The sequence below is a fragment of the Leucoraja erinacea genome, chromosome 8 (assembly GCF_028641065.1).
Source record: "Leucoraja erinacea ecotype New England chromosome 8, Leri_hhj_1, whole genome shotgun sequence".
Classification (NCBI taxonomy): domain Eukaryota; kingdom Metazoa; phylum Chordata; class Chondrichthyes; order Rajiformes; family Rajidae; genus Leucoraja; species Leucoraja erinaceus.
The window spans coordinates 36182874-36195896 of record NC_073384.1 but is presented as its reverse complement, the minus strand read 5'-3'; the positions used below and the strand labels follow the sequence as shown (position 1 = coordinate 36195896).

General features: G+C 42.4%; 1 protein-coding gene across 1 annotated transcript in view; it reads left to right on the top strand.

The window, feature by feature from the left end:
• si:ch211-140l13.3 (centromere protein J) overlaps positions 1–13023 on the top strand; it is a 28217-nt gene that overhangs the window by 3715 nt on the left and 11479 nt on the right. Inside the window, exons 3-6 of the mRNA XM_055639457.1 lie at positions 395–547; positions 1197–1308; positions 2462–2571; positions 10282–10425. Coding sequence (XP_055495432.1) covers positions 395–547; positions 1197–1308; positions 2462–2571; positions 10282–10425 — 519 coding nt within the window. The remainder of the gene's footprint in view (positions 1–394; positions 548–1196; positions 1309–2461; positions 2572–10281; positions 10426–13023) is intronic.

Below are 13023 nucleotides of genomic sequence, written 5' to 3'. Positions count from 1 at the left end.
TTAAAAATATCCATTGGTGGCCTCCACAGCCGTCAGTGGCATTGTTCCCATCCATATGAGCTAATCTACTCGAGAAAAACCAAACACAACAAATATTTTATTTTTATACATATTTTAGGAACAACAGGTAATCGGGGGTCAAAAGCCTGAGAAACGTGCAGTTTTGCCTCATGAAAACATCTCTTTGATGTACAAGCATTATGCTAGCGTCATGGCTCATTTTTACCCCTGCTGAATTTTACCTGTTGGTTTCACCATAAAATTCTAAACTCTGAATATTGGCTTTTAACAAAGATGGTCCTCCAAATTGTGTGAAATGACTCATAAAAATAATTTAGGTTAAGTAAAACTCATCTTTTGACAAGAAACTGAACATAATTTGCATGTATCACAGGTTTCAGAAGAAATGTTGAGGATGGCTGAAGTGCAAAAAAGGCAAATGCAAGAAATCCAGGAGAGGCCTCCCAGCCATTTAAGAAGCAGAAGTGCCACACCGACTGGACGGAAGACACCCTTTCAGGATAGATCAACAACTGACCCGAAGCTGGTCAGTACCATCAGAACCACCCAATGTTTGGTTTAGTTTAGTTTACAGCAGGGAAATAGGCCCTTCAGCCCACCAAGTCTGTGCCGACCAATTATCACCCTGGTTCTATCATACACACTAGGGGCAATTTACAGAAGCCAATTAACCTGCAAACCTGCACATCTTTGGTATGTGGGAGGTAACAGGAGCACCTGGAGAAAACGCACGCGGTCATAGGGAGAACGTACAAACTCTGTACAGATAGCACCCATAGTCAGGACCAAACCCGGGTCTCTGACGCTATAAAGCAGCAACTCTACCGCTGCGACAACATTTAAGACATTTGGACTTGTACATGGATAGAACAGGTTTAGAGGGATATGGGCCAAACACAGGCAGGTGGGAACTAGCATAGATGGGGCATTTTGGTCAACATGGTCAAGTTGGGCCAAAGGGCCTACTTCCATGCTGTATGGCTTGATTCTAATTGATTTCTTGCTTGCTCTCTTAACTGGGGGACAATTTGGTGTGGCAGAATGGAAACAAATATTAAGACCATATTAAGAAATCTAAGAAATATTAAGAGGAAATTGGAGATACCTCAAATGTAGAATGTCTTTATAGCATGACACGCTTGCACTTTAAATCATGTTAGACTGATCTCTTTCAGAGTTTTCAACGGCCCACATCAAATCATCAAAGAGGACTTGAGGGGAAGTTACACACATCAAGCTTAAATCAAAATGTGTTCCAAAGAGCAAACTCTGCTCGATGTGCAAGGGGTAAGATTTCTTCAAATTCTAATTTTAATTTAATTTTAGTTTGGCTTTAAGGGAGTCCTATGAGTATCTGGTGGGAAAACCAAGGGTGTGGATTAGACGCTTTCATTGAAAGTTTGAGCAGATTGAGTTGGCCATCTCAAATACTCACATCCATCTTCCTCACACCAAACATAGGAACAGTGTAGCCATTGGGTGTAACACTGTTCATTTATTGTTGGTACACACTGCAGCCACAATCTGCCGCGATGGAGGAAATTAGAGATAAGGGTGGTGGACGGGATAACCGATCAAACATGCTGCTCTGTCCTGGATGGTTTCAACCTTCTTGAGTGTTGTTCAAACTATACAAATGGAGAGAATTCCATCATGTTACTGCCCCGGGCTTTGTAGATAGTGGAAAGGCTTTTGGATGCAAGGGGATGAGTCTTTTGCCACTGGATATCTAGAATCTGACCTGGCCAGGATCCTGGTGTTTGCAGGTAAAGAGAACTAGAGCACAGTAGCGCAGTGGTTGAGTTACTACCTGACAGTGCCAGTGACCTGGGATCGATCCTGACCAGGGGTGTTGCTGTATGGTGTTTGTACGCTCTCCCTATGACTCTGTAGATTTTCTCCGGTGCTGCCACATTCCAAAGATGTACAGGTTTGTAGGTTATTTGGCATCTATAAAATTGTAAATTGTCCATAGTGTGTAGGATAGTGCTAGTGTACGGTGATCGCTGGTTGGACTTGTCGGGCCGAAGAGGCTGTTTCCACACTGTATCTCTAAACTAAACTAAATTAAACTAAACTAAACCTGCTCAAATTGACTTTAGCATCCCTGAATATGCTACATTGATCTATTGGTGATATTACTTCCGTCCATGACTTTAAGAACATTGTCCCAGTGGACTTACATTAGATTGTTACTCCAAGTCAAGCATATTGGAAAGAGCACATTACCTGTCGGAGGCCAGGGAATGGAGGAGTTAGCTTTTCACACTCAAAAGTTGTAAAAACCTTTCTTTGATTGCATACCCCAGGGTCAAAAGTTGCAGTTTATTGTTAATAGCTTAATTTGTCAACTTCCCTTTGATATAAGAACATTAATTTCCTGATGCATCAATGTGAGTTCACTGATACAGTATTAATGATAGCCTCTCATGTTTTTTAGGTGTTCAGTCTTCCAATGCAGGTAGCACTGCGGATAACTCATGCACGCATTCACAAACAGTGGAGCACATCTCGATGGCTGGGTCCCAGGGCTACGTTGCTAAACAACAGGTAATTGAAACTGTACACACAAGGAACAGCATATGTTGGTTTACAAAAAAGATTACACAAAAAGGTAATTGAAACAATCTGATCTTTAAAGCTTTACTGTTCATCAATGGGAGTAGGGACATAAAGGTTTGTCGGTTAGATTAGTGCTTCTTAAACTGGTGAATGGTTCATACAAGGGTGAATTAAATTATTTTGGGGTGAATGAGTTAATTTATGTTTTTTGCTCATGTGACAAAATAAATTATATATAAAATTATACACAAAGGAGAATAAGACGAAAATTACCAAAAAACAAGAAAATTTAGTCGAGGGAGAATGACATTTTGCGATAAAAGACTCAAGGGTGAATGACATTGAAATAGTTTAAGAAACACTGGGTTAGGTCATCAGGTCATAAGGTGCATAAGGAATAGTAGACCCATCATCATCTACTTTGCCATTCAATTGCGGCTGATGTATTTCTCCTTCCTAACCCCATTCTCCTGCCTTCTCCCCATTACCTCTGACACCTGTACTAATCAAGAATCTATCTATCTGCCTTAAAAACATCCACTGACAGCCTCCGCAGGCTTCTGTGGCAAAGAATTCCACAGATTAACCACCCTCTGACTAAAGAAATTTCTCCTAAAAGAATGTCCTTTAACTCTGAGGCTATGACTAGTCCTTGACTCTCCCACTAGTGGAAACATCCTCTCCACATCCACTCTATCCAAGTTTGTTCTCATCATCATCATCGGTGGTCACTCGAAATGAGTATGACTGTCCTGTCCTGGAGGACGCCTGTGCGTGACTTTGTTTAACGTGGGGAATCTGGTGCACAGACAGCCAACATACTTGTCCTTGACAATTCTGGGTCAGAAACCAGTGGCATGGAATCCAAGATGACCGGAGACCCTTTTCTGCTGCAGCCTTCATCCACCTTCCCAGCCATTGTGATGCATTATATTCAGCCATCATCCTCCGCCTGTTCCACCGTTGAAGTCTTGGTTGGATTGCTCTTTGTCAGAGACTTCCCCCTTAACCTTACCGCCATGGGTGACCCTACCAGGTGCATAGCTCCAGACGGCATCGCTCTCAGGATCTCACGACCACACAAGCTTCTCCACCACGACAAGGTGACAATCCACAGAGAAGTGAGGTCCCCCCTCATTACAGGCCCAGTGGCGACAAACGCTCATAGGTTAACCTACTCATTCCTGGGATCAATCTTGTAAACCTCCTCTGGGCCCTCTCCAGACCCAGCACATCCTTCCTTAGATATGATGCCCAAAATTGCTCACAATATTCCAAATGCAGCCTTACCAATGCCTTAGAGCCTCAACATTACATCTCTGTTTTTGTATACCAGCCCTCTTGAAACAAATGTAAGCATTGAGTTAGTTTTCTTTACTACCGATTCGACTTGCAGATTCGACTTTGCTACACTATATTCTATCTGCCACTTCTCTGCCTACTCTCCCAACCTGTCCAAGTCCTTCTGCAGAGTCCCTGCTTTCTCTACACTACCTGCCCTTCCACCTAATTTCGTATCATCTGCAAACTTTGCCACAAAGCCTTCAATCCCCTCGTCCAAATCATTAATATACAACGTGAACAGTAGTGGCCCCAGCACCGACTGTTGCGGAACTCCACTAATCACTGGCAGCCAACCAGAAAAAGCTCCCTTTATTGCCACTATTTGGCTTCTGCCATCCAGCCAACTTGCTATCCATGCTAGTATCCGCCCTTTGATATCGTGGGCTTTCATCTTCCCAAGCAGCCTAATGTGTGGCACCTTATCAAATGCTTTCTGATTAATTGGCCACTGTAAATGACTTCTAGAGCGTAGGGAGTGGACGGAAAAGTGGGATAACGTAGATGGCTGGCATGGAGTCTTTCCAAATTACTATGATCTACAGGAGGGAAAGAATATTTACAGTGGTACATCAAGCGGGTTTGGTTTTGGGTAATGTCAAGATTCATGAGAGAATCTTTTCTCCCCTTATTGTCTTTTTAGTTACTTTCTGTTGGGTTTTTTTTTAAAAAGCTCCCCTTTCGTTCTGCTTCCCACTAATCTTTGCATTGTTACATGCTTTCTCTTTTAATTTTATGTTGTCTTTTCCTTCTCTTGTCAGCCATGGTTGCTTCATTCTCCCGTTAGAATCTTCCTTCCTCTTTGGAATGAAAAGATCCTGGATCTTCCGAATTGTTCCCAGAAATTCCTGCCATCACCATTCCACCGTCATTCCTGCTAGGGTCCATTTCCAATCAACTTTAGCCAGCTCCTCCCCATGCTTCTGTAGTCACTCACCTTTGCTCAAAAGAAATACCAACATATCCAATTTCATCTTCTCCCTCTCAAATTGCAGGTTGAATTTTATATTATGGTCACGACCTCCTAGTGGTTCCTTTACCTTGAACTCCCTAATCAAATATCAAATCCAGAATTGCCTTTTCCCTGGTAGGCTCAATCTGATTTTTCCCGTCTACTTGCACATTGAAATCCCCTATGACCACTGTAACATTGCCTTTCTTACATGCCGATTATATCTCGTGATGTAACTTGCACCCTACTTCCTGGCCACTGTTTGGATGCCTGTAAATATCTCCCACCCGGGTATTTGTACTCTTGCAGTTTCTCACCTCTACACACAAAGATTCTACATTTTCTGATCCTATGTTAACCCTTGCTTACGACTGAATTTCAATCCTTGCCAAAAGATCTACCCCACCCTTTCTGCCCACATGTCTGTCTTTTCGATAGCACGTGCGACTGTGGATATACAGCTCTCAGCTCAGATCCTTTCTGAGCCATGTCTCCATAATGCCCACAACCTACCAATTTCTAGCTGTGCTATAAATTCATCCACTTTGTTCCGTATACTACGTCCATTCAAATATAACACCTTTAATTTGGCATTCACCACCCCTCTTCTCACATCGGTCCAAACTTTATCTGGCTTTACTCTCCTATCCCTTCGTAAAACTTTCTGTCTTATTACTTCTGGAGACTTCCGTAACCTCTCCAGTACTCTCCTTCCCTTTAACGTCATCCATACATTGTCAATTCTTATATCCACTATTATATCTTCAGTGCCAGTCCTATCCAATTGAGCTTCTGGGCAATGGTGACATCCCCACCTGCTCCCCACTCCCTCATGTTGATGGTTGGCGGGTCTCAGCAATGGTAATCCAGTTTAATGTCAAGGGTAGGTAGTTACACTCATTTTTGTTGTAAGTATCCGTAGCCTGGGACTTATGAACCCATAGAAAACATAGAAACATAGAAATTAGGTGCAGGAGTAGGCCATTCGGCCCTTCGAGCCTGCACCGCCATTCAATATGATCATGGCTGATCATCCAACTCAGTATCCCGTACCTGCCTTCTCTCCATACCCTCTGATCCCCTTAGCCACAAGGGCCACATCTAACTCCCTCTTAAATATAGCCAATGAACTGGCCTCGACTACCCTCTGCGGCAGAGAGTTCCAGAGATTCACCACTCTGTGTGAAACAAGTTCTTCTCATCTCGGTTTTAAAGGATTTCCCCCTTATCCTTAAGCTGTGACCCCTTGTCCTGGACTTCCCCAACATCGGGAGCAATCTTCCTGCATCTAGCCTGTCCAACCCCTTAAGAATTTTGTAAGTTTCTATAAGATCCCCTCTCAATCTCCTAAATTCTAGAGAGTATAAACCAAGTCTATCCAGTCTTTCTTCATAAGACAGTCCTGACATCCCAGGAATCAGTCTGGTGAACCTTCTCTGCACTCCCTCTATGGCAATAATGTCCTTCCTCAGATTTGGAGACCAAAACTGTACGCAATACTCCAGGTGTGGTCTCACCAAGACCCTGTACAACTGCAGTAGAACCTCCCTGCTCCTATACTCAAATCCTTTTGCTATGAAAGCTAACATGCCATTCGCTTTCTTCACTGCCTGCTGCACCTGCATGCCTACTTTCAATGACTGGTGTACCATGACACCCAGGTCTCGCTGCATCTCCCCTTTTCCTAGTCGGCCACCATTTAGATAATAGTCTGCTTTCCTGTTTTTGCCACCAAAATGGATAACCTCACATTTATCTACATTATACTGCATCTGTGAAACATTTGCCCACTCACCCAGCCTATCCAAGTCACCTTGCAGTCTCCTAGCATCCTCCTCACAGCTAACACTGCCCCCCAGCTTAGTGTCATCCGCAAACTTGGGGATATTGCCTTCAATTCCCTCATCCAGATCATTAATATATATTGTAAATAGCTGGGGTCCCAGCACTGAGCCTTGCGGTACCCCACTAGTCACTGCCTGCCTTTGTGAAAAGGACCCGTTTACTCCTACTCTTTGCTTCCTGTTTGCCAGCCAGTTCTCTATCCACATTAATACTGAACCCCCAATGCCATGTACTTTAACCCATGATTATTTCTCATTGCAAATAAATGTAGATTGCTTCATTGGTTCAGGATTTACAACTCCAGCCTCCCAGACCTCCTTGATCCACTGCAATTTGCCTACCGCTGCAACATGTTCACAGCAGATGCCATCTCCCTTCCCCTACCATCATCCCTGCAACATTTTGATCACAAGGACACCTACATCACACTCCCATTTACTGACTCGAGCCTTGCCTTGAACACCCTAACATCAACCAAGTCCATCTCCAAACTCCTGCACCAAGGAGTCAGCAGCCCTCTCTGACAATGTATCCTTGACTTCCTGTACCCATCCACCACAATCAATAAGACAAGAAGATACCCATCCACCACAATCAATAAGACAAGAAGACAAACAGCCCCCATGTTAATTCCCAACATCAGTGTCCCACAAGGTTGCCTTCTCAGCCCCTTAGTATTCCAAATTCTGCTCAACTCCATGTACGTTTGCAGATTATACCACCATTTCATGTGAGCTTAAGTTTTCAGTTGTGTGCTGCACCTATCCCATATTAGCTCAATTTTCTGAACCACAGAAGAAGAGAATTGATTTTGAATTCAAATGTCCAAAACCATAGAAAATTAAATAGAAAATGATGTTTATAACCCACCCTATTTTATTTATATGTGTTGGGTTGTACACTGAACACTAGACGTTTACATTAAAACTTTTAATAACCCATACAGCAGCATTTAATCTGAAGTTGGGTGTCAAATATCAAACTTCAGAGGGCATAGCTTTTTATAGGAGGTGTACGAGGAATTTTTTTCTATAGAGGATGGTGAGTGCCTGGAACGTGCTGCTAGGGGTGTTGGTGAAGGCCGATATGATAGGACCACCAAGGCAAATTATTTGTATGTGAATACTTGGCCAATAAACCTATTCATTCATTCATTCATTCATTCAAACATTCATTCATTCATTCAAGAGACTTTTGGATAAGCATGTGGATATGCAGGAAATGGGGGTATATGGACTGTGCAAGCAGATAAGTGTCAATCTTGGCATCATGTTTGGCACAGATATTGTGGACTGAAGGGTGTCAAAGAAATAGCAGCATAACTTTCTGATTCAAAGTTGAAATCATGTCGTATCTCACCTTCCCACATGTTTTACGATTTTGATGATAATAATGACGATTTTCAGACACAAGGAACTGCAGATGCTGGCCAAAAAAAAGGCTCAAAGTGCAGGAGTGACTCAGCAGGTCAGGCACCATCTCTAGGGAACATGGATAGGTGACGATTTGGATCAGGACCCTTCTTCAGACTGTGTGGTGGGTGGGGAGAGAAAGCTGGAAGAGAGGAGGGGCAAGGAAAGGACGAAGACTGGCGAGTGATAGGCTTCACATATACTTCTATCATGTCACACCTTTTGTTTTCTCATCTCTGGCCTTTGTCCAACCTGCCTGTCAAACCACCCACAACCCCTGCACCCGTATCCACCTATCACTCGCCAGGCCTTGTCAGTCCCTTCACTCCACCCTGAAGAAGGGTCCCTGACCTTAAACATCAGCTATCCATATTCTCCAGAGATGCTGCCTGACCCGCTGAGTTGTCCAACGTGTAGTTCTTTTTTTTTTTTTGCAAGAACATTTTCAGAATCAATTGTGTTATTGTTTGTTTGATGTACAATGTTCATGAAACTTTAGTTACTCAGTACATACATTTTCACAGCAGCGTGATGCTTTCATATTGATGTGAAGCAATGTATGAATAAAATTAACAACTATGACCAAACCTAAAGAATTGCTTTTTTGTAATTGTCTCATTGATCAAGTGAATCACGTATCGTGGAAACAGGCCCTTCGGCGCAACTTGCCAACGCCGACCAACATGTCCCATCTACACTAGTCCCCTCTGCCAATGTTTGACCCATATCCCTCTAAACCTATCCTATCCATGAACCGGTCCAAGTGTTTATTAAACGTTGTGATAGTACCTGACCAAACTACCTCCTCCAGCAGCTTGTTCCATACCCCCACCACCCTCTCAATTAAAAAATAGCCCCTTGGGTTGCTATTGAATCTTTCCCCAAGTGTATCTTTTTAGTGGGAATTGTCTTTGATTCATGACTTTGTTTATTTATTTATCTATTTATTTATTTATTTATTTGTCTTCTTTTTTTTAAAAAAACAATCTATTTATTAATTTATTTATTTATCTGTCTATTTATTTATTTATCTAGTTGTTTATTTATGTGCCTATTTATCTATTTATTTATTTATCTATTTATTTATTTTATTATTTATTTCGAACAGAATAAAAGAATAAAAAGCAAATATGAAACAGCATACAAAAAACAAAACAAAAATATTTATAAAGTGTCATAAACAATATCTATAAATAAATGAAATCATATGTGTCCGAAAAGGAGCAGGAAGAAGCCAAAGCTTATTAATTCCCACCCCTTATTCAACTGCTTGTAATTATCTTATACAAATTTAGCAGTTAAATGTACACCATATGTACACCAGCCACTATATGTACACCAAATTATTTACATTTGAACACTAATCAAATACAAAAAAGAAAAAAAAGAAAAAGAAAAGAAAAAAGAAAAGAAAAAAACCCACAAATACTATCTTAGTCATATTTACAACCCATCACTCTATAATCACCCTTCCCAATACAATCAGTATAACAAATATCACAATCACCTATCCTCATCCCAATATCCTTTTAAACAAGTGTTTATGTACATCTTTTTAAACTGAATTATGCTTGTGCTAAGTTTTATCTCCTGTTCCAGACCATTCCACAAATTCACACCACAGATTGCTATGCACATACTTTTAAGAGTTGTTCTGACATTGAGTTTTTTTAAATTATGTTCCCCTCTCAAATTATACCCACCCTGTCTTTCCATAAACAGTTTTTGTATATTTCTTGGAAATAAATTATTTCTTGCTTTGTACATGATTTGCGCAGTCTTAAATTTAACCAGATCAGTGAACTTCAGTGTATGTGACTTTAAGAATAATAAATTGGTATGTTCAAGATATCCAACGTTATTGATAATTCTTATTGCTCTTTTTTGTAATGTGCATAACGGCTGTAGGTTGGTTTTGTAGGTGTTACCCCATATCTCCACACAGTAACTCAGATATGGCAATATGAGTGTATTATACAAAGTATGTAATGATTTGTGGTCCAGAATGTGTCTTGATTTTCCCAATATTGCTATAGACTTTGCCAGTTTTGCTTTGACGTGGTTTATATGTGGTTTCCAGCAGATTTTGTAGTCTAAGATCACACCAATAAATTTATTTTCATATACTCTTTTTTGACACTGATGCAGGAAATAAAGGCCACGGGTGCGACTGAGACACCGTCCAGATTGCAAAATAGACCTCCTTCAGGCCGCAGAAGTCGCAGTGCAACTCCAAGTGGGAGGAAGACACCTTTGGATGGTAGACAAATAGGCTTTGACCTTGAACAGAAGGTTTGTACTTTGATAACTGATGCTGATAACTATCATAGGACTAATCAATACATTTTGACAAAGTCTGCACCATTTTATTGTGTCGAAAGGAACTGCTGATGCTAGTTTATACTGAAGATAGATTCAAAGTGCTGCGTAACTCAGCGGGTGAGGCAGCATCTCTGGAGAAAAAGGATGGGTGACTTTTCGGGTCGCGACCCTTCTTCAGACATTTTATTATTATTCAGCACGGAGTAGACTTGATGTGCCGAATGGCATAATTCTGCTCCTATAAGTTATGAGCAATTACTTAGAATAATTAGATAGTCTGAAGAAGGGTCTCGACCTGAAACATCACCCATTCCTTCTCTCCAGAGATGCTGCCTGTCCCTTTGAGTTACTCCAGCTTTTAGTGTCTATCTTTGGTTTAAACCAGCATCTGAAGTACCTTGTTTAAGAGAGAACTGCAGATGCTGATTAAATCAAAGGTAGACACAATGACTTCCGTTTTCCAGGCCCCCAATCCCTCATCTTTACTATGGATGTCCAGTCACTCTACACCTCCATCCCCCACCAGGAGGGTCTTAAAGCCCTCCGTTTCTTCCTCGACCGCAGAACCAGCCAATTTCCGTCCACCAATACTCTCTCCGCCTAGCAGAGCTGGTCATTACCCTCAACAACATCTCCTTCGACTCCTCCCACTTCCTCCAGATCCAAGGCATAACTATGGGCAGTCGCATAGACCCTAGATATGCCTGCCTCTTTGTAGGGTACAACGAACAATCCCTGTTCCAGGCCTACACTGGCCATATCCCTGAACTCTACCTCCAGTACATTGATGACTGCATTGCTGCTACCTTCTGCACCCATGCAGAACTCACTGACTTCATCAACTTCATCACTAATTCCATCCTGCACTCAAATTCACTTGGACCATCTCCGACATCTCCCTACCGTTTCTAGATCTCACCGCCTTCATCACAGAAAACAGTCTATTGACCGACATCTATTACAAACCTACTGACTCCCATAACTATCTTGACTACACTTCTTCTCATCCTGCTTCTTGTAAAAACTCTATCCCCTACTCCCAAATCCTCCGTCTGCGCTCAGGATGAGGTTTTCCATATCGGAGATGTCCTCATTCTGCAGAGAACAGCAGAATTCCCCTCTTCCATTATAGATGTCTCACTAGGGTCTCCTCGATATGCCGTAGCTCTGCCATTACTCCCCCTCCTCCCCACTCGTAACAAGGACAGAGTCACCTTCCACCCATCAGCCGTCGCAGACAGCATATAATCCCCCAACATTTTGGCCACCTCCAAAGTGATCCCACTACTGGCCACTTCTTCTCATCTCCACCCCTTTCTCTTTTCACCCCTTGAAACTCTGCTCCCTTCCACAGAGACCCCTCTCCAGGTACCCCTCTGCAGGAGATAACTCTTTACCTGGTCTTTCCAGGTGAGGCTTGTCCAACCTCATCCATGCTGGTCCAGGTGTCAACTTCTCTACATCGACGAGACCAAGCACAGGCTCAGCGATCGTTTCGCTGAACACCTCTGCTCAGTCCACATTAACCATGCTGGTCTCCCGGTGACCCAGCACTTTCTGTCCCGGGCCTCCTCCATTGTCAGAGTGAGAACCAGCGCAATTTGGAGGAACAGCACCTCGTATTTCATTTTGGTAGTTTACACCCCAGCGGTATGAACATTATCTTCTCTATGTTCAGGTAGCCCCTGCTTTCCCTCTCCATCCCCTCCCCCTTCTCAGTTCTCCCACTAGTCCTACTGTCTCTGCCTACATTCTTTCTTTGTCCCGCCCCCTCCCCTTACATCAGTCTGAAGAAGGGTATCGCCCCGAAACTACGCCAATTCCTTCTCTCCATAGATGCTGCCTCACCCACTGAGTTACTCCAGCATTTTGAGTCTACCTGCAGTTTCTTCCTACATACTTTGAATCATTGTATTGTTACGATACAGGAGGCCATTCAGCCCAACAAATCTATGCTGATTTCTAGTAGAATACTAATGTTATTCCCTTTCACAGCTCTTTTCTTAATTTCCTACAAGCTATTCTCCCTCAAGTAAGTTCAATTGCAAAATGTTAAATTATGACCACTTCTAGATTGCTTCACTGGCACTTCGCCCATCTTTCTGACACAATTTCGCACGGGATGATATCATATTTTACACAATAGGCTTTTTGGAGCATTATATTGGACTTTGGGAGAATCGTATCCCAGGGAAGACCAGTATTGGCCAATCCTAGGGCAACATGGTCATCCCAGTGTAACACTGGATGGGAACATCTGGCAGGAATGCAGATTATTTTACATCATACATGATCCCAGTGCACCCAATCACTACCTCTTCCCAACCCCACACCATAATTTAGAGACAAGGAACTGCAGATGCAGGTTTACAACAAAAAAAAGATACAAAATGCTGGAGAAACTGAGCGGGTCAGGTAGCATCTCTGGAGAAAAAGGATGGTTGATATTTCTGGACAGAACCCTTCTTCAGAATGAAAGTAGAAGCAGGGAGGGGACTGAAGGTAGAAAAAAACCCAGGAAAAATTAGGGCCGGCAACAGATGACCAAGGAATGGCCCATCGTTGACT